The sequence below is a fragment of the Myotis nattereri genome (genome assembly GCF_964212035.1).
Source record: "Myotis nattereri genome assembly, chromosome: 3".
Classification (NCBI taxonomy): Eukaryota; Metazoa; Chordata; class Mammalia; order Chiroptera; family Vespertilionidae; genus Myotis; species Myotis nattereri.
Window position 1 is genome coordinate 146,431,171 of NC_138077.1, and position 22,093 is coordinate 146,453,263.

General features: G+C 45.7%; 1 protein-coding gene across 1 annotated transcript in view; it reads left to right on the plus strand.

The window, feature by feature from the left end:
* Positions 1–22,093, plus strand: part of TGFBR3 (transforming growth factor beta receptor 3) — a 195,517-nt gene that overhangs the window by 68,877 nt on the left and 104,547 nt on the right. Inside the window, exon 3 of the mRNA XM_081087765.1 lies at positions 12,483–12,667. Within this exon, the coding sequence (XP_080943891.1) occupies positions 12,483–12,667 (185 nt within the window). The remainder of the gene's footprint in view (positions 1–12,482; positions 12,668–22,093) is intronic.

Here is a 22,093-nt window from a genome sequence, read left to right on the forward strand (position 1 = left end):
GACCAAACAGCAGAATGACTGGTCGCTATGATGTGCACTGACCACCAGGGGGCAGACGCTCAATGCAGGAGCTCCCACAGGGGGAGCGCTGCTCAGCCAGAAGCCCTGAGCCAGACTCACAGCTGGGGAGCACAGTGGCGGTGGTGGGAGCCTCTCCTGCCTCCATGGCAGTGCTAAGGATGTCTGACTGATGGCTTAGGCCTGCTAAGTCATCAGTCAGACATCCCCCGAGGGTTCCCAGAGTGCGAGAAAGTGCAGGCCAGGCTGAGGGATGCCCCCGCCACCGCCCCCCCCCCCCCCGCCTACACCGAGTGCATGAATTTCGTGCACTAGGCCTCTAATATATATATATATATATATATATATATATATATATATATATATATATATATATATTCCTATTCATATATTTGCTTTCTCCTCTTCTTAAAAAGGTAAACTTTCTAAAATGCTTGAAGTTCTAGCAAGCATGTCAAACTCGAGGCATGTGGCCTGCTGGCCATGAGTTTGACATGCTTGCAAGAGCAATGGGAGAGTAGGACTTTTAGCACAGTTTTAAAATTCCCAACAGTTCACAGTAGTGCTTAACCCCTAGAGTGCCGGGAAGCGCGATCACGCTGCTCCTGTCTTTCGCCAAAAGTGCCGGGAGTGCTTTATTTTAACATTATATGTTTTGTTCAATTTTTTTTTCTACTAGTATTTTATAATACAGTCAGCAAACAATATATGTCAAAGATGAAAACAAATGTAGTAAAGGTTTCCTTAAGTTTTTGAATATGTAACTTCATTTACTTGTGATTCATAATTTTTTTCCTAAATGCTGTAAAATTAGCAAAAATGCCTTGGCAATCTTAGCATAGTTCCTAGGATATTGGTTGGCACTCACAGGGTTAAGCTCCCCTTTCTTTGATGGCTTGCCATTCACATTAGATTAGTGTGGACAGTGCTGCTACTCTGTTGCTAATATTGTCACTAATATTATTATACAGTATCGGTTTTTTGGCAGGTCCCTGCATCTGGAGCACGCAAGGTAGCCAAAATGTTTGGTAGGTTATAAGGAGGAGAGCTGTCAAAAGTCCCCATAGGTTACTCTAGGTGGGAGGGCCCTCATCCAGGGCTTGGTAATTTAGAGTTGAGGGTAACAGGTGGCAACTGGCCTGAAGCCAGAGTTGAGAAAAACAGAGGTTTAGGAAGTGTAGGCAGACTATAAAATATAGACATATGGGACCACTTGGTGTAGAGATAAATACTGAAATGCAAAGTTTAATAATCTGTAATCAGTAGTTATAGAGATGGCCATATAGGTCCTCCAAAAATTTTAATAAGCGATATTCTGGATGCTCAAAATATTTACGGTGCACCCGGCTGGCATGGTTCAGTGTTAGAGGGTCGACCTATGAACCAGGAGGTCACGGTTCGATTCCCGGTCAGGGTACATACCTGCTCGATCCTCAGTGTGGGGCGTGCAGGAGGCAGCCAATCAGTCATTCTCTCTCATCAATGATGTTTCTCTCTCTCTCTCCCCCTTCCCCTTCCTCTCTGAAATCAACAAAAACATATATGTAAAAAAAATTATTTAAGGTGGCCAAGAAGTAATTACATGTGCAATATGTTTTAGGTAGAATTACCTTTAAAATGACTAAAGTCACTTCCTTTTTTGAAAGGGGTAAAACCTTAGTTATTTGGAAGATCTGCATATGTGAGATATCTTGTTATTAGTCATGGCTGAGTAAGTGAGGCATTTATTGTATTAGTGGTAAGCTGGGCCAGGTGAAGTATGATGAGAAGAGGGAGTATGATATAAAATGAGAGAAGGACTTTATTATTACTTTAAATAATAGATTGGCGTAACTTTGGTACATTTTTCTGTGCAAATCATGCAACAAAGTCCTTTTTGTTTTAGAAATTGGCACACAGGGTCTTATTTTCACACTGACCATTTGAAAGTATTAGAGTTTGTCGTTGTGTGAGGAAAGGTGAATTCCCTCTGGCACAGTGGTTTCCGACATTCCCTTGGGAGGAAAAGAGAGGGGCTAGTTGATCCAGAGTGGAAAAACACCGCAGAAAAGTTTTCTCCAAAGTGACACGCAGATTTCAGAAAAACAAAAATTGCTTTGATTAAATGTGACAAACTTAAAAAAAAAAAAAGTTGAGCTTTGAAACATCATGACCCATCTGTTTTGAAAGGGTGCTTTGTCAGGTACAGATGTGTGTGTTACAGTACTTTACTGTGTGTGAAGTTTTTCCTGAGCATGCCCAGTAGTTGTTTTTCTGAACAGGTATCTCATTTATCCCAGTTTTAAGTCTTGGGGAAGAGTTTATGAAGTAACAGTACACTAATTTATTTTATATGTATCTCTAGGTCAAATACAGTTGGATTGAATCTAACCCTAAACTGATACCTCTGTTTAGATTTTATTCTTTCAAAAATCACTTGTTGATCCACACGGCAAAATCCAACATTTTTGACTTCTTGCATGGCATGTTTTTAAAAATCAAGATCACAAAATCCCCCAAACCCTTTAGCAGACTAATGTCATTTTGTTTTTTTGCTTTTATACCCACATTAATGCAAATTATTGGTTTTAAAAGTTTTAAAAAATCTTCCAATTCTAGAAATGTTTGTGTGCACACTAGAGAGAATTGCCTGGAGCCCTGAATGAAATTCGCTGTGGACTCCATTCCCTCTATTGTTAATGAGGCCATATAAAAAAGTTATGTTTATGGTTTTGTAAAGTGATGTTTAGAAATCATTGATCCTCACGTTATTATAGGCCTCTTAAATTCAGACTTAGGAAAAATATTTTTCTTATCCAAATAGCTGATTTGTTTCCTTTTTATGAAATCTCGTAAGCATCATTTTTTCTTTTCCCTTGGCTGTCAGGAAGCTCAGAGCTAGGTCGGATGCTCAGATTAAGTAGTTTCCTTTAGTTAAGTGCTTCAATAAGATTTCTTTCTTTTCTTCTCCTTCTCCTCCTCCTCTTCCTCCTCTCCTTCCTTCCTTCCTTCCTTCCTTCCTTCCTTCCTTTCTTCTTCCTTCTTCCTTCTTTCTTCTTCTTCCATAGCCACTTTTTAATTGATTGGCAGCTGAATTGGATTTTCTGGGCCTGTTTTTGTTTATTTTTTATTAAAAGCCCCTCGATTTCCTTTCTAGAGGTAGTTGAGTATATAAATAATAAAGGCATATATAACATGACATTTTGGTTGGATCATGAAATTTTCTAATAGAGCCCACTAAAACTGGGGATCCTGGTCAGACCTATCTTGGTACATTAATTTGCATCTTTAGGATCGGAAGCCATGGCAGAACTTGTCTGAAAACTAGGAAGGAAGGGAAGAGAAGGCCTTTTCATCAACTAGTTTATAACGGGCTCTCAAAGCCTGGCTTGGCTCAGTTGTTGAATGTCTACCTATGAATCAAGAGGTTGTTTCCCTGTCAGGGCACATGCCTGGGTTGTGGGCTCGATCCCCAGTAGGGGGCGTGTAGGAGGCAGCCAAATAATGATTCTCTCTCATCATTGATATTTCTATCTCTCTCTCCCTTTCTGAAATCAATAAAAATATATTTAAAATAAAATTTAAAAAAAAACCCTACTGGGTGATAGGGAGGATATTGAGCTCTAATATTCTGACTCCTAATGCTTTAAAAGAAGGTTGAGATAGATTAAAAAGTATTTTGTTTTCAGAACACATTCCATAGTTGAAGAGATAGTAATAATAAGTACAGTTACATGATAATAAGTACAGTTACTCCTAAGAACAGTCTTCTGGGGCAGATACTATTATAACCCCCTCCCGATAGCAGAGACACAGGGCGGTTAAATAACGACCCCGGGTTACAAAGCTGAAGTGTGGCAGGGCTGAGATATGGTTCCCTGGCCCATGGAGACTAGGGTTTTGTTTATTTGACTGAGGAATTCATCACCCAACAAGTATTTGTGAACACCTGCCACATGCCAGGCGCTGTGCTGCGCACCGGGATAGGCGGGATCAGCAGGAGAAACATGGTCCTTGCCCTCCCGGGGTTCCCAGGGAAGCAGAAGATGCACATGCACATGCCCACATTAGTGAAACAGTAGATTTGTAACTAAAAGCTGATATTGGCTGTAATGGAAAAGTATAACGGGTATAACAGGTTTACAGAATCTCGGAACTGAGGTGCAAAAATGTGGCTCTGCATCAGGGTTACTTAGCTGGGCACAATCCTTCTGTCTTTCTGAGGCCCAGTATTTCCCGGTCTGCACTGAGAGTGCCATCCATGTGCTGCTTGGTTTGCCCACAACTGATGCAAAACCTGGAAACCCCAGCTCCGTGGATGCCCCTGGGCCCTGTAAGCGTCCCCGTGAAAGGAGCAAGAGCACACTAGTTATTCATAGATTTCTCTACAAACCGCCCTCTCTTTTCCCTCTTGAAAGAAGAAGCACCTGGGCAGTGAGCTCCCCAGCTTGAGGAGGAAGGACTGCGGTTTAGTCTCATTATGGGATTCACCGTATCTATTGATCCTTGGTAAGGTCAGCATCCGTGGGAAGCATTTCCTTCATTCCTTTAACAACCCAATTGTTGAGTGCCCTGAGAATATATGAAATCCTAAAGAAGCCGTGTTTTCAGTTCATGGCCCCGTTTGTACACATGGCTGCAATTAGTAATATTTTGCACGGCCAACCCAAAAGTTGGCAGATTTTCCTTTTTTAATCTCTTGTCTCCTGTCTATAATCAAGACAATGGTTACAGACTGTGATTTGACTTCCCAGCAGTTATGGTTTACCTTTTCCGCCCTTCCTGACCATCCTCCCACTTACAACTTATTGTCTTGTCACTTGTCCAGCCCCTGCACCCCAACCCTAACCGAGGGCTCCCCAGCCCCAGAGAATGCCCTGTGCAGTGTCAGACCTCTGTGTTTCTGTGCACATGCTTACCTCTGTTTCTCTCATCTTATTTACTTATTTGTTTGTTTATTTACTTTTTGGTTAATCCTCACCTGAGGACATTTTTTCTATTGATCTTTTAGAGAGAGTGGAAGAGAGAGGGAAAGACAGAGAGAAACATCAATGTGAGAGAAACACATCGATTGGTTGCCTCCTGCATGAGCCCCAACCAGGGCCCAGGCTGCGGAGGAGCCTACGACCAAGGTACGTGCCCGTGACCAGAATCAAACCCGGGACCGTTTGGTCTGCAGGCTGGCACTCTATCCACTGAGCCAAACCAGCGAGGGCTCTCATCTTTTTCTTTCTTATCAGACACCAGCTTGCTAGAGGTAAAAAAATGAAAAAGTTAGTCTAGCCACTCTCTTGCTATATATAAGTTGAGGTGTGAGAGACGAAGGAGTTTGGTGATGGCATCCCTCAGGGTTAATGGGGGGCAGCTTTCCAGACTTGCCACAAAATAATGCATTTGTAGGAATCCTATATAATAAAAGACTAATATGCAAATTGTCCCCTCGACCAGGAGTTCAACCGGGAGTTCGACCAGGGGTTGGGCCTGGTTGGCCAACAGCCCGTGGCCCCACCCCCCAGCCAGCCCCACCCCTGGTTGCCCCCTCCCACACCAATCTGAGTGGGTTGGCTGGACCCCACCCGTGCATGATTTCATGCACCGGGCCTCTAGTTAAATTATAATTTTTATTGGTTATTAGTCTAAATTATGTATAATATTTTAAACCTGGATCAATTAAGTATTTTCCATTTAATAAAGAAGTATACATTCTTTTTATTAGTTTGTGTGTCTCAAACTCACATGATGGGAGAAAACAGATTCTATTTTCTCTCATTCTCCAAATCTTCAGATTTGTTGTTGGTCTCTGTGCTGAGCCATTTAGGCAATAGCATCCCATAAATTCTAATCTCCTCATAAATGGAGGAGATTAGTGTCTCCTTCATTCTCAGCTTCCTTTAGGTCTTAGCCTAGCCAGTGTGGTTCAGTGGTTGAGCGTCAACCTATGAACCAGGAGGTCATGGTTTGATTCCCAATCAGGAAACATGACCGGGTTGTGGGCTCAATCCTCAGCAGGGGGCATGCAGGAGGCAGCCAATCAGTGCTTCTCTCTCATCATTGGTGTTTCTATCTTTCTCTCCTTTTTTCTTCCTCTCTGAAATCAATTAAAAAACGTATTTTTTAAAAGCACAGGAACAGGTGTACTATCTTGTAGAGTGAAAGTAAGCAACAAGAGAGTCAGCCACAATGGAGCGAGCCAGATTACCCCTTTCCTGATTTTGGGAATTCCCGGGGAGGGGAGGGAGAGAAACATGGGCTGTTCTCACCTTTGGGAGTTGCACTTTCAGAGTGTGCTCAGATAACAGGAATTTTTTCTCTAATACTGTACATAGTTTTATTTTAAATCTTCCCAGCGCAACTCTTAGAAATAACTTTTGGGGAGTAATGGCTAGGGAGTCGTATAAGAACATCCTATCTTAGATAGTATATTAATCATTTTAAAAGCTCATAAAGAAAACAGTTTTTTTCCAGTTGGAGAAAGTGTTTTCATTCATTTATTTCTCTTCCCCCCAGGGAACTGTATGTCTCTAACTGTACTTGAAATTTGTAAAGAATGTGTATGTAGAGTACCTCACTGGATCTACAAGTCAAGCCTGTCATAGAGTAAGAAAGAGGGAGAGTATGAGAAGCTTAAAGACAGGTCAGACAACTAATACGTGACAGATCTGGGTCTAAAGTGCAGCTCTTCTATCCCCTGGTCCCATGTTCCTCTTAGCCCACTGGGTCTTTAATAGGAGCTCTTTTCCTGTGCCCTACCCAGTGGCAACTTCTGGAACTTGCCCCTCTCTGCCTCCTTTTCTCTTCAGGTTATAAACACCACCGCCCCCTTCCAAAACGAACTACCCCCACTTCCTCACAGAGCTGTCTAACCCCCCCTGATACCTCTTGGCTGTGTAGAGGAATCCTGCTTAGATGGAAGAGTGAGCACCCTTGGGAGCTTGGCACTTCCCAACACTTGGAGAATTTAGATTCTTAAAGAAGCTCTGCCCATTGTTTTCCTTTGAACATTTAAAAACACCCTTGAACAGGAAATTCTCCAACATGGTTGCGCCATGGTTTCAGCACAACAATAGACAAATATGCACTGGCTTTCGGCCCAACAAGCTGGCAGTTGACTTCTTGGAAGAGGGTCGGTTTGTCAAGACGAAGGTTTAGATTTAGATATTCACTTGGAGCTTGAGAGAAACTATGGTAAGCTATGCCTGAGGGGTTGTGCTATAGAAAAATCTGCCCCCTCCCTCCCCGAAATCCATATTAGAGGTTTTAGGGCTTTGTCTTTTTCTTACCAGGGGTACGCTTCAGCCTTGAGCCAAGTTTGATTGCTGAAAAACCCAGGTGGGGGCTGTGGTAGAAGGGCCCTCTTTGGATTTTACTGGCAGTACATTCCGCAGCGCTATTCCCAGGGGGCTATGGCTCCACTGAGTTGTAATTTGAGATGGTATAAACATGAGCACATGTTGTGTACACTGCAGGCCCTCCTGAGCCCAGGGCCTTCCAGGTGTTTTTTTCTTGGAGCTTTGCTTTTGCATCGTATCCTAGTGTTTGTCACATTCCCTCCCATAAAGCTCAATTAGAACCAGGCTGTGCTATTGGCTGGGAAATCATCTCCGACGCCCTTTCTTAGGGATTCTTGCGCCCCATGGGGGTAGAAGGGATTTTCGGCTCAGGGGCAGATTGATCCTGCCGTGCCCAGTTCCACAGTCTGTGGGAGCTTGTCCCTCTTTGCAGCTGACCGCATTGCAGAATTCCCTGTGGGACAATAACAGAAACCCTTATTAGCCAATGGTGTTGCTGGAATAGAATCTCCCCTCTGCAGTGTCTTGGTCCCAGGCTATAAGGTTACCCCCTGACTCCCTCTGCATCCTTACCATTTTTTATTACAGCCGAACACACGCTCCTCATTAGTACCCTGGGTGATACGGGGAATCAGCGTGCTGGAAATTATGTGGAATAGGTACCAGATGTTTGTGTCAGCGTGGTATGCATTGGTATTTAGAATGCGTAAGGATCACATTTATTAAATGTGAAAATGACTTACTATATCCTCTCCCAAACAATAACTACCCCTCCCCACCCAATATTTGACTCTGTTGCATGAGGTGTGATATCAATTTCTTTGGGGACAGATTAAATTTAAAGTGTGTGCAGCAAATGCATCTGTTCCCAAATGCTTTGTCTGTATTATGTCAAGTCTCCGGGCTGGCCTGCCGCCAGCGTGGATGTGGGGGTTCTGTAACTGAGACTGGAATGCTGTGTTGTAGCAAAAGAACATAATGAAAGGGTGAGTCTATTTGCATTTTTTTTCTTTAAGTGGAACTGGGAATTTAGACATTGATGTTATAGCCAGATTTTAGAAACATTTCCCACGTGCAGATAAGCAAGCATTCGTGAAAAAAGAGGAAGACATTTGGTGAAATGAGAAATGAGCTTGTGTTTTCTCATTAGGTTTATGAAGTCTATTAAATCAACCGAAAGGTTGCAAGTGTGAACCAAGCAGCTTATTATATTTTATCAGACATGAGTTAATGTGTATGTTGGTCCCAGAAGTATGTTGACCTAGTCCCGAGGTGAAGGACTGGAAAAGTCATGGCAGAAGCAGGCAGTGCCTTGTCATGGGAAGAGCTTGGACCCGGAGTCTGAGAAACACAGGTTTGAATCCCATCCTGCCAGGTATTGGTGGGGTGTGATTTTTGGCAAGTTACTTAACCTCTCTGAGACTCAGTTTTCACAACTCCAAAATGGGTGTTTTGACACTGTCTTTATGTGGTGTTATGAGGATTAGACATGATATGTGCACAGCGTGTGGCCCAGACAAGGAGCATGATAATTCTTACTCATTAAGAATCAAACCCTGGCTCATTAGGGGGATGGAACCCTAATGGGTTCCACCACTTGCTTCACAGCGTTGCTGGGGCCCCGCTGCCGAACGGAGGGCCCTGCCTTGTGAAAGAGGCTGCTTGGTCTGGGTCACCTGCGGAGTTGCTCACCACAGGGTTTACTTGCGTCTGTGCTGTCTTTGGTCAGTAAATGTGTTTAGTTAATAGAAGCAGCTACTTGTGGGTGGACAGAGGCCGTATGTCTGCCCTGATGGCTGAGGAGGGTGTCCTGAGCTGGAAATAAGGAATCTGACATCAGGTTAGGAGGGAGGAGAACAAGTCAAACAAAACAATGCCCAGGACCTTGAGATCAGGTTGCTGAGTAGCAGTGGGGAAGGATCAAGTCAGCTCAGACTTTGAGGCCAAGAGAAAGTTAGGCTGCTTTGGAAATTATGCCCAAAGAATCCGGGCAGGGCAGGTCCTGGATGCCCAGAAGAAACGGGGATATCTAGATTGGGAGCAACAGTGAGGACTGTCTTTGGAGGTGTGTTACTGCCAGGAAGCACTTGACTGAAAGGTGTGCCCAGCTCGGTGGCTGGCAACGATCTACTTACAATGGGAAGGAAATCTGTTCTACCCACATTACGGAGTTTCTGGGAGGCCTCCGACAGTACCGGGTCTGTAAAACGCCTTTGCTTAGAAAGCACGGTGCAAGGCTAGCAGGAGCGTGCCTAGGATGTTGCTTTCAGCCAGCGTTTCTTCTGCATGACCGTGCCCTGGTTCGTGCTGACTGTGGTGAGGCGCGCCTGCCGTGCTGATTAGCATCATCAGCAGGGCCTGTTGCTCGCTTGCTTACCGACTGTGGGGTAGAGATTGCTCAGGGAAGGAAGGGCTGTGGGTTTCCAGCGGTGGCCACAAGAGAAACTCCCAGCCTTCCGACACTGTCAGTGAGAGCCTGAGCTGGCAGCTCCGGAGCTCACAGGTCACCACGAAAGTGAGCAGATGAGTCAGATGGGGTTTTGGAGCATGCTTGTGGCTGAAGCACTACATGTGGGCCCCATGGTGGTCAAGCGAGAATCAAGGAGGCCTCGCTGCCTCGCGCATCTGTGGGAGAGGCTGGGGGTGGGTCACCTGGTTGCCAGGTGGCAGTTTTTCTAACTGGAGACGGGTCTGGCATTGTGTGGGTAGACTGTGGAAGGAACCACTATGGGGCAATGGGAAAGGATGGGAGACCAGTTCATGGAGGTTGGCTGTGGCCACAGGGGGAGGAGTAGGAAGGCTTGGGGTGGACCCAGGAGGTAGCAGGATGAGGCTGGGGCCTGATGTGCTGATGGGGGAGACAGGAATGTTGTGCCATTGGGAGAAAAGGGTCTTGTCAGGAGAGTGTCTGGGTTAATAGGACAAAAGCAGGTTTGGGTTTCTGTCTTCTGTGACATTTGAGGGTGGGGAAGCCCCAGCTGGAACTTGATTTTTTTTAAAAAAAATATATTTTTTTTATTGATTTCAGAGAGGAAGGGAGAAGGAGAGAGAGCTAGAAACATCAATGGTGAGAGAGAATCATTGATCGGCTGCCTCCTGCACACCCCCCACCGGGAATCGAGCCCGCAACCCAGACATGTGCCCTTGGCCAGAATCAAACTGGGGACCCTTCAGTCTGCAGGCCGATGCTCTATCCACTGAGCTAAACTGGCTAGGGCTGGGACTTGATTATTAGCAACCCGAAATGCCACCTCCTTTATTTCATAATTTAATTTTCCATTTTATTACAAGACTAGAGGCCCGGTGCATGAATTCGTGCACAGGTGAGGTCCCTCAGCCTGGCCGGCTATCAGGGGCCGATTGGGGCCATCTCACCCCATCCCAATTAGGGCCCATTGAGGCCGGCCGGCCGGGGGAAGGGACTGTGGGAGTTTGGCCAGCTACAGGAGGTTGGCTGTGGGAACGCACTGACCGCCAGGGGCAGCTCCTGCGTTGAGTGTCTGCTCCCTGGAGGTCAGTGTGCGTCATAGCGACCAGTTGACTGGTTGTTCAGTCGACTGGTCGTCACAGTCGCTTAGGCTTTTATATAGATTGAAGCTTCGGCTATTAGGTAGAGTAAAGGAACCCTAGGATAGAGTCTCCTATTGGTAGGAAACCCAGTGAGCATGGATTACGTCGTGGTTCTTTCCCCTTTCCTCTCTTACCACCTTCCCTCATTGATATTTGAGTGATGCTGTGTGCCAGGCATCATGCTGATATAAGGAATGGAGTAATGAGCAGAATGATCGGATGCTGTTCTTCTGCAGCCCTTGGATGTATGCAGACATTAAACAAATCATCGCTTGATCAGAGTGTGCCCTGTGCATTCTTTCTCCTTTCCTTGACCTTGGACTGACTTGTCTAAGCCATGGGTGGCACTGCAGCCCATCAAGTGGGGTCTGCCCTGTCCTGGACTTGGCAGGACAAAGGCGTCCTCGTCCTCAGCACTGGGGACATCCCCTCTCTGGCTCCCTCCTTCTCTGTGGAAAACCTTATCCTCTTGTTGTATTTCCAGGAAGTGTTTGCTTCCACCCTGGTGTGGAGATGGGCAGTGTGGAGATTTAAGGGAAAACCTGCTGGGTGATGGTAGCAGGAGGAGGTTGCAAGCCTTTTTACAGATGTGTTTTGGGTAGAACTGTAGCCCAGTCGGAGCTTTGTACATAAAAAATGGAACTGAAATGTATTCTTTATTTGCGCTTAGTCTCTGATAATGACAAATGGTAGGAGGCTATGAAACCAGCTCGGAAGGGCTCTCCAATGTGAGCAGCCATAGCCACTGTGTGTCCCGCGTTGAGTAGGAGACTCTTCTCTCTGGAGCTCTGGGGTGTGAAGTGCACCAGACACCCCACTGTGGCTGGGGAGGGCAGGAGGGGAGCAGCATGGGGCACACGTGCTCCTACCATTTGCATGTGTGGGAACTCCAGGGAATTGTACATTCAGTACTTTCTGCCTTTGCTGCTGTGACATCTTTCTTCACTGCCTCTTAGAAAGCAGCTGGATGCAGTACAGAAACACGGAGGGCGGGAGTAATTACTTGAGAAGGTACATACTTCATTGCAGAAGAGATGACTATTGCCAGCCTACAGCCTGTCCATGAGTTCTGAAGTAGACTTAGCACGCCAGGCAGGAGGCCTGTGTAGGGCACAGCAATGGGGGTGCTATTTGCCTTCACTCATTGCATCTTATTTTGTATCGTCCTTGCATTTATTTTGCTTCGTCTAAGTAGCAGAAGCACTTGAAAGGTAGGGATTTAAACTTCTTGGGGTATCCTTTTAGGTGTTTAATATTATTTATGCATAATGTTATTGGAACTTCAGGCAATTTATTTCATTTATTTCTGGTTTTCTTGTAAGAGGAGAAGGGAGAATTAAACACAGATGTCAAATGGGAGGTTTCCTCCATCCAAAGGAATACATTCATGACTTTTGCATCTAAAAGGGAATTGAAGTAATCAAATACACATCAAAATCATCCAAAAGGAATTTAAGAGATTGGAATTTTAGAAGACTAGGCTAGCTTTTTTGTCATTTAGTTCTGGAAACAACTTACCTGGAGAGACTCCTTGGGTGGGCTGGCAGTGGCTTGTCCATCCAGAACAATTTGATTGTGGCGCAGTCGATTGTGGTTTCTGACGGGTGTTTGTGATTCCGCCTGCAGGTCCGGAGCCCAGTGCCCAGTGTGAACTGTCGCCGGTCAACGCCTCCCACCCGGTGCAGGCCTTGATGGAGAGCTTCACCGTCCTCTCGGGCTGTGCCAGCAGAGGCACGACGGGGCTGCCGCAGGAGGTGCACGTCCTCAACCTCCGGGGCCCGGACCCGGGGCCCGGCCAGCCGCAGAGAGAGGTAGGTACAGGCGCCAGCTTTCTACCCATGAACAAAGGGTCCTTTTCTCCCATTCAGGGTCTAACAAGGATGATCATGTATGAACATACGTGGGGAGGAGGATACAATGTACACTCGCGAGAGAAAGATTTCAACTACCAGATTGCCCTCTGGACTGGTCAACTCTAGGACTTGCCGCTGTAGAGATTTTCTCTAACTTTCCTGGCCCCTCCCATTGGAAAGAATATTCTTACCAATTTCGTCTTTCCAACATGGCTATGAAAGAACACAATTGCGTGCTCTTGCTTTGTCATTGTCAATGTCTTTTCCGTCTTCGCCTGTGCTCTATCTGTCTTCTTTCTTTGCTTTGTCTTATGCACCTGCGGCTCCTGCAGGGTGAGCCAGGGAAATGGGAAGACGCTGGAATAAGGATGACGACACTTGGTACTTACATGAAAGGCCCCGGGGCGTAGCTTCTTATGCTGTCCCGGCTGCTTTTCAAAGATGGTGGTGGTCGTGGTGGTGCGGTGATGATCCAAGCTCCTAGTGACTCAACATTTACTCGGCCCTCAGCACTGTTTGAAGCACTTACCGCATTTACTCCGTGAAGTCCTGTCATTATCCTCATTGTCCATGTGACAGGCAGGCGCGCAGAGAACTCACTGGCTCAAGGTCAGCGGCTCAGAAATGACGTGCAGCTCAGAAATGACCTAGATTGTGGGCCGAAGGGAACACAGTTGTCAGGCTTTCAGTGTTTGAGCTTCTGTGTGTCAGAAATGTTATCACTCAAGTATTATCTCTCCAGGGAGGGAGAAACCACAAAAAATTCTGATCACAGTGAAGTGTAGGAAAACTAATGTAGAACAGAATTTATTTTTGAACTTTCTTCTGGTCAAGAAAGTTAATTTCCAGAACCATTTGTTTATGCGCGTCAACCACTCCGCCTTTTTGGGGGAGCGGAAGTAGGAGAGGTGAGGTGTCCAGAGGGAAAAGCAAACTGATTTTAATCCTACGAAAGTGTGCGGAGCTGGCGCCTTTCAAAGACAAATCATCTAACCTTTCCAGCTACATTGGAAATTATTGTTAATGCTCTTGGTTGCTTGCCATTGTAGCTGCAACACATATTTCGGGTCAGATTTCTTTATCCCAGTAATATGTCTTTAATTCTTAACTTATGGGGGAGAGATGGTGGTGGGAGGAAGAGGGGGGAGGAGGAAATGCAGTTCCTAAGAAGCGCTGCTGACTCCAGCGATTCTTTAGCAGCGATAATGACTCATTGTATATATGCTTCTCAGAGGAACCAAGGAGAAAGAGAGTTCGAGTTATTACAGAAGCAGCAACAGGAGAACATTCTGGTAGAGTTGCTGACTCTGAAAACAGATTCAAATAAGACTATCGAAGCAGAAGAAAAACACCTCAAGGAATGACAGCAGCTCTCCCACACTCGTCTTTATTATGTTAGATCAACGTGGAATTCACTTTAGGCCGCAGCAGGACCTAGGATACATGCTAGGAAACTTAGATGGCACCAGGGGACAGTGTGTTGAGTGAGGAAATAAAGAAAGCGCCTGTGGGGGGTAGTCTCTAAAGCTTGTTTAAAAAACCTGGCCATTCTTCATCTTCCTTCAGTATTTTTATTGTATGTGTATGGTTTTGGGTAAGTGATTTGAAGAGATTTCTGAGACTAGGCAATTAAGGGAATTGTGTTCTTTCTGTCCTTGGGGACTTTTAAGAATTAGATGGTTGTAGTTCAGTCCTGTTTGAAAACAAGATGGGATGAGTGATCTTCGGGAGTTTCACAGCTCAGAGCTGCACTCACGTGGCGGACTGTGTGTTTGATATGTAGGGGGTGGTGTGGAGGACTTCAGAGCAGAGGGACTGAGGCAGAGAGAGTGAAAGGGTTTGCTCATGGGTGGTAAGATGAGGATGGAGAAATGTTAACTCTCTCTCACCTTCATCTATGACTGTGGAGATACATTACTGCACTCATGCCAACAGTTTTTAAAAATCATTTAAACCATATGATCCAGCAATTTCACTCCAAAGTACATACGTACTCAAAAGAAATGAAAACATATGTCTACACAAAAACTTGCCCGCAAATGTTCATAGCAACATTATTCATAATAGCCAAAAACTGGGAACAAACCAAATGTCCGTCAGCTGATGAATAGACAAATAAAATATGGTAGAAGAATACACTGGAATATCATTTAGCAATAAAAATGAAGAACTGATATATGCTACAACATGGATGAACCTTGAAATGCTTTGCTTAGAGAAGGAGGACAGACATAAAAGACCCCATATTGTATGATTCCATTTATTTGAAATGTCCAGAATAGACAAGTTTATGGAGCTAGAAAGTAAATTAGTGGTTGCTTTGGTCTGAAGGGCAAAAGGGAGAAATGGGAGCTACTGCTGAGTGCAGGATTTCTTTGGAGGGGTGGGGTGGGGGGGGGGAGATTGAAACGTTCTCAAATTAAATTTTGGTGGTGGTTCCACAGTTGAATATGAATGTACTAAATATCATTGCTATAATAACTTAATCAATAAAAAAATTAAAAAAAATAAAAGCCAGATCCCAAGTAGGCAAGATAAAAAAAATAGATAAATACCATTGATAAATGTGAATATACTAAAACCCATTGAATTATACTTTAAGTAGGTGAATTTTATGGTATGTGAATTTTATCTCAGGAAAGCTGTTTAAAAGAACCAATCATTTGACTTGCCAGTAATTAGTCCATAAAGTTTACTTTAGCCATATTCACTTTTTTTTTTTTTTTAACCAAGATTGCTTTCTCTTCCAACCTAAACTCACCTAACTCTTCCTTATTCTCTCTGGGTGACTTGATTTTTATAGATATACGATGATATGGTCTGGGCTAAAAATCACAGCCGATCCATTTTGGGGGCAGTAGTGGGAAGACCAGAGGCAGCCTTGGTGCGTGTCTCTACCGGATGTTAAAGGCAAATACTTTCCAAAAGGAAATGATAAATGTTGTTGCTTATAAATTAGCAAAAAGAATGCCACCCTGGCTCCAAGCCATTGTTGGATGACAGCTATAGTTGTTTTTCATGATGTCCTCCTTAAATGTGAGGGAATTACTAAATCAACCCTGTTTCCCCTCGGCTTGTTGGTGCGTGATCAGCATGAAGACCTGTTATAAATCACGCCTCCCTAACACTGGACCACATTCCTACCTCCCAGGCACCTTAAGGTTGCTCGTCAGCTGAGAGAGGCTGCCCCTGTTCCTGGCTGGAGGAGCTGACAGAGCCTTTACCTGGATGCAGTAACCACAGCAGGTTGACAAGATCCGGGGAAACAGTTTCTCTGAAGTTAGATAAACAGTTTTATAGGCGAGCAGAGAATTTGTATCAGAAACCCACTTGCCACAATAAGGTATGCAAAGCCGTTTGGCCGCCAGCTGGGTTCTCATCAGGACAGCACAGACCTATCACTGTAGTTTTCATCTGAGACCACGCCTCTCGTTTGTCATCGCTGGTTTTGCACACAACAGCCTCCGAAGGGAACAGGAAACTGGAAGAAGACTCCCTGGCCACAGAGAGCAGAAGAGGGAAACAGCCCCGAGGTGTCAGCTTTGTCTTTCGGACTCAGCAGGCGGGGGGCACGGGGCTCACCCTAAAAAACCAGCGCCTTCTGCTCTCTGACGTCAAAGTAAAAGGCACCCTCACCCCCACCCTCGGTCAGATTTTGGTCCCTCCGGTGTTTCCTGGTTTCTGAGAGGGGGTACAGCACCACCACCGGCTTGTTTACAGTAACATCCTTTCATTAGTTGCTAGAATGGCGACAATTTTGTTTCCTATCATCTAATTTTTACTGCTTTTTTTAAAAAAAATATTTTTTTAAAATATATTTTATTGAGTTTTTACAGAGAGGAAAGGAGAGAGATAGTTAGAAACATCGACCAGCTGCCTCCTGCACACCCCCCACTGGGGACGTGCCCACAACCAAGGTACATGCCCTTGACCGGAATCGAACCTGGGACCTTTCAGTCTGCAGGCCGACGCTCTATCCACTGAGCCAAACCGGTTTCGGCTAATTTTTACTGCTTTTATGTGGCGAGGTGTCTTTTCTATTTCCAACCTAATTGCTTGCGCATTAGGAAAAGCTGCTGAGGATCAGCGCCTGGTTAACATGACAAAATGTGGGTACAGACAGACCTCCTTTCAGGGCACTTGGCTGTATTGCGCTTCACAGATGTTGCATTTTTTACAAATTGAAGGCAAGACCCTCCGCCAGCAAAAGGATGACGACTCGCTTTATTGCGGTGGTCTGGAGTCACACCCACGAGATCTCTAAAGCACGCCTGCAGAAGATATGGGCGTTTACATTTCTGTATGTGTTTGGACATAAAGGAGCGACTGTTAACGGCATGCCAGTGACTGGCTGCAGGGGTGGGGTGAGGATCCGGAGGCTTCGCTGTCGTGGGAAAGGGGCCAGATTTAATAACTTTATTGTCAGAAAACTCAGAACCCTCCTTGATGCGTTTGCTTATTCTCTCCCTCATTCCAAAAAGGCTTTGGGATGGGCTTACAACAACAAGACGTACCAACAGCGTAAGCAGAAATGCGAAGTGAGGACAAAAGGAAAAAAGACAAGCGTAGTTTGTTAGCCATGTGGGTGAATGTGGTCGGTATGGTTGGGTTTGAAATTTGGCTCCAAGCTTCTTGGCAGGCGGGACCGAGTGGGATGTGTGGTTCATCACACATGTGGCTCCAGGTCAGTTTTACTCTGTACCTTCTCTGAGGACTGGGGCATAAAGCCCTCCGTTTCCTGGCTGTTTCTGAGGGCAGGAAGGATCACAACTGGGAGAAAGAGAAGGAAGTAAACACATCTAAAATGCTAACTGTTCTGCTTGCCTCTGGACAGCTCCCTTATCGCCACTCTCTCCCCTCCCCACCCCGACCCACCCCCACCAACTAACAGTAACAGCTATGGTGGTGGGGGTGGAGAGGCGCCTGCTGTGGGCCAGCCACCTGTGCACTCTTGGGTTCTGGCTTCCAGGCCTCATCAGCCTGAAAGCAGGGGAGGCTTGAGGAGGTTGAACCATGGGCCCTGGCCATGTCTTTGGACTCAATAGTCCAAGCTTCCCCCACACTTCTGTCCACTCCCCTTTTCCTCGTAGCTCTTACCCTGTCCTATCTCAGTTGGCTCTACCTGCTGGTTGAGCCAGAATCTCCTACCCAGGTTGGGGTTCGCACGTAGTCTTGCGATCGCTTTTTCCAGTGCTTGAAGTTCCTTTCTTTTCCTTCTTCATTTCCTCGCTGTGGCTTTGGGCCGTATTAAGATTGGTCTGTGTGTGGCAGTGTCTCTTTTTTTCTTTCTGGTGTAGAAGGTTATTGCTTAGCTCAGAAGCCCTGCGGTCTATGTGGCCATTAATACCAACACTACTAGTAAGTGCCACTCCTAATTGTTTTCACAGTTGATCATTTTCCTCCTCCCCCGGAAGGCTTTCAGCTGCCTTTACAAAAGTAACTCGCTTGTTCTCTGCTTCTAATCCACAACTTCTTGTAACCAAACTTGCCTGGACTGTCTGATAAAGGACTCTTCCTGCTATGAACAAAATGCAAGAGCTTCAGTATGTGGAGTTGCTATCTGATTTGATGGGTTTCTTGCTACTTTGAGGAATCTGGCAGCTCAGGGGTTCAGTATTTTTGAGGATTGCACCTACCTGTCTGAATGTCATCTTGCCCCTATTTCTACAATATGAGTAGGTGGACATGTTCTCTCTTTCCCGCCCCCTCAGGTATAGACAGATCAGTGTGTGGGGTGGAGGGAATGGGTGTGTGGCTTACCTTTTTAACCACTACCACTAAAAGAACTAATGCAAAATTTCAAACAGGCTTTTTGAAAGTACATATGTAAGAGCAACATTTTTTCTCTGTCTGGGGCAATTTTTCCTCCATTGTTATTCATGAATGCCTTCCCAGTGCTAGCCCTGTGTATATGCAAAATAAAATAATAATAATAAATCAAAACAAACTCAAGGCTGTGTTTTAGAGATCTTATAGATAGTATATGCTAAGCAAGCGTCAAAGTGAATCCCTCAAACACAGACATGGAAAGTGGTGAGATGCAGTTACTAAACAAATACCTTCCATATATAAACACTGCCTGGTGTTCCTTTAATGGAGGTTGTTTTGGAAATCACCCCGGACTGACAGAAAAGATTACCTCTGAGCTGGCCACCTTGTTGCAGACCTACAGCAGGTAGACTAGAAAGTTACACTGACAACAAGGGTCACATTTCCCAGAGGCTTCCCTCCCCCGTTCCCTCCCTCTCTCCTTCTCTCCCTCCCTCCCTCCTCCCTTCCTCCATTCATTTGAGTGCTGCTATAGAAATTTTTTCATTAACTTGATTGGCAACTGAATTGGACTCACATAGGATTGGAGGCCCTAAATAAATAAGACAGTCACCTTGTTTAAAAACAATTGCCCATTCACTTGAAGATACTCAATGCACTTTATTTTTTTTAAAACTTACTTTACTGACAATAACAAAGTTTTATTTATTTATTTAATCCTCACTCGAGGATATTTTTCCATTGATTTTTAGGGAGAGGGAAAGACAGAAACATTGATGTGAGAGAAACACATCGATTGGTTGCCTCCTGCATGAACCCTGACCAGAGCCCAGGCCGGGGAGGAGCCTGCAACCAAGGTACGTGCCCTTGGCCAGAATTGAACCCGTGACCCTTTGGTTTGGCTCTATCCACTGAGCCAAACCAGCTAGGGCTTCAATGGATGACCCCTTGCCGGGCAGTATGGAGGTGCCAGGATTGGACAGAGGAGCAGGGTTGGGAACAGCAAGGCAACTAGACCTCCGGCTGCTGTCTCAGCAGAGGACAGTGTCTGCCAGTTAGAATTGGCCATGCCAGTCAAGGACGGTTTCTAACACACTGGGGCAAGATGTTCCATCTGAAACTCAGCTTTCGAGTAGGAATTCTCCAAAAACTCAGCCTTGGAATTTTAGAAAAAGTGAAAGCAGAAATCAGAGTGGTAAGCGTAAACATCAGGGTTTAGCAAACAAGCCAGGACATAAGCGAAGCAAAGGAGTTACAAGTTCTCATCAAGATGCTGGCTGGCCACACTGCTTAAATCCTGTCACTTCACAGTAACATCCAGATGCTGTAAAATTGCCCTAGGAAGGCACAGAGGGACCGGGTCTGGTTGGACGCTGCCACTTTAGCATGAGGTCATGCTGGGTCAAGTTCTTCGCTGGCTGGCGGCTGGCCGATGGAAAGGACCTCTTATGGTTGCCTCTTCCCCAGTCCGGAGGAGACACTGCCTCGTCCCCTTCCCAAATGTGTCCAGCAGCAGCGTTTTCCAACCCGTGTGGTGTGTGTCTTTTATGGAAGTTAGGGTTACAACCCTGACCCACGCTGTCGTTGCTATGGTAACTTCTCTTGACTTTTCAAAAATTGTATAATTTCCAGAAAATGTTGTTAGAAAATGCTTCTACAAGAGCATCCTCCACGTTTGAAAATGTGACTTTTTGCTCTTTTGCTAACTTTTCGGAGAGTACTTTAAAAAGCAATAGACCAAAGGAGGGAGCAGGTCTACAGCCCGAGAGCCAGATGTGCGCCTGGGCAGAGGCCCAGCGTGTGCAGAACATCCAGAGAGCCCGCCACGCGTTCCTGTTTCCATGGCTGGTGAGCCATCCTGACGTTTTGTTTGAGAATAAAGGGGACGTTTACAGCTAATGTCTGATTTAAATACTCAGACTCTGCGGAAGTATTTATAAGATTGCTTTCAGGCATGCCCCCGCTGTGTTTTCTAAATATTTCTGTGAAAATTAGACACACGTTTAATTAGCTTTCCTTTTCTTTCTCCCACAGTGGGGGGGCCATGTATGAACTTGGCCCTGCTGATCACCTCTCCACACCGTCTTATTTCGCTTTTCCTTGCCTTTCTCACTTCTTGAATGGGTGAAGGTCTGTGTGCCCTGCCCTTCCCTTCTTTCCTCTCTGCAGCCTGACTGCTGGGCTGAGCTTATCTCTGGGGAGTCCCTGGTGATGCCCTTTTGACTAACTCCTGGGATGCTGGGACCGGAGAGGTGCCCCGGAGACCACCTAGTCCCAGCCACCTTACAGAGGAGACCAGGACCAGCGGATGAAGTGATGACTTATTCACCGCCAACTAAGAAATTGGTGCTATTGCTGGGTGGGAACCCAGGGGCCCCTATCCTATCGCTGAGTTTTTTCTACCACAGTGCCTTTCCCCACTGATACTCCTTCTCAGCTCCTTTTCTGAAACCTCTTTTCTGGCATCTCTCTTTCTGGGTTTTAGGATGTTACCTTAGTCTGGTTCTCTTTTTATCTTTTTTGAAAAATATATATTTTTATTGATTTCAGAAAAGAAGGGAGAGGGAGGGAGGGAGGGAGGGAGAGGGAGAGAGAGAGAGAGAGAGAGAGAGAGAGAGAGAGAGAGAACCATCAATGATGAGAGAGAGTCATTGATCTGCGGCCCCCTGCTTACCCCCTACTGGGGATCAAGCCTGCAACCTGGGCATGTGCCCTGACCAGGAATCGAACCATGATCTCATGGTTCATGGGTGGACGCTCAGTCAGGGAGCCATGCCGGCCAGGCCGCTTTCTGTCGTTCCGTCTGTTTTTCTGTTTGTTTCTCAGCTTCTCTTTCTTCCTTCTCAGGGGTTCTTGGCTGAAGTGCAGTCCTCGGGTCCTGTTTTCCTTTGACTATGCTCCCTGGTTGGTTCGTCTGTTCTTGGTATTTCGGTTGTCACCTCCATGCCAAAGACTCCCCAGCCTCTCTCCAACCTTCTCAAATGAAGCTCCAGTCAGGCCTCTGAAGCACCTTACCTCTCAGGACGTACCTCAAGCTCCCAGGTGCCTCAGGTGCTGAGGAGGAGTGGCTATCAGTAAGGTCAGATAGTGGGTTAGCCTCAGCTCTCTAATTCTCTGAGCCTCCATGTCCTCATCTGCCAAGGGAGATGACAGTAGCAGTTCTTAGAGGGTTCACTGAGGACTGAGAGAAGTTTTATGGCACTTAGGGCTGGCGTTTGTTCCTGGGACACAGGACACGATCGAATGCCAGCCCTTTTTTATATTTCTAAAATTGAATGTAAGAATCTTCCCAAGCCCTCTGCTACCCTAGTGCTAGCTTATTAGTCCAACATCCCTGTACCATCAAGGTCACTGCTACCATCTGTCTTGGGACTTTTGAATCCTCTGGGATTTACTCATTTCCTTCAAACCCTCTATTTGATTAGTCACCAAATTTTATTGACATTTTCTCTGCAATTGCTCTTGAATCTCCGTGTTCCTCACCACTGACCCTGAAGCTTCCTTATCCTGTCTCCTGGGACTGGCACCTTCACGCCCTGATTCTTTCAGTCTGGCTTGCGGACTACTTCATAAAACCAATTTTCTCTAAAAAATACTCCCATAACTCATTTACTG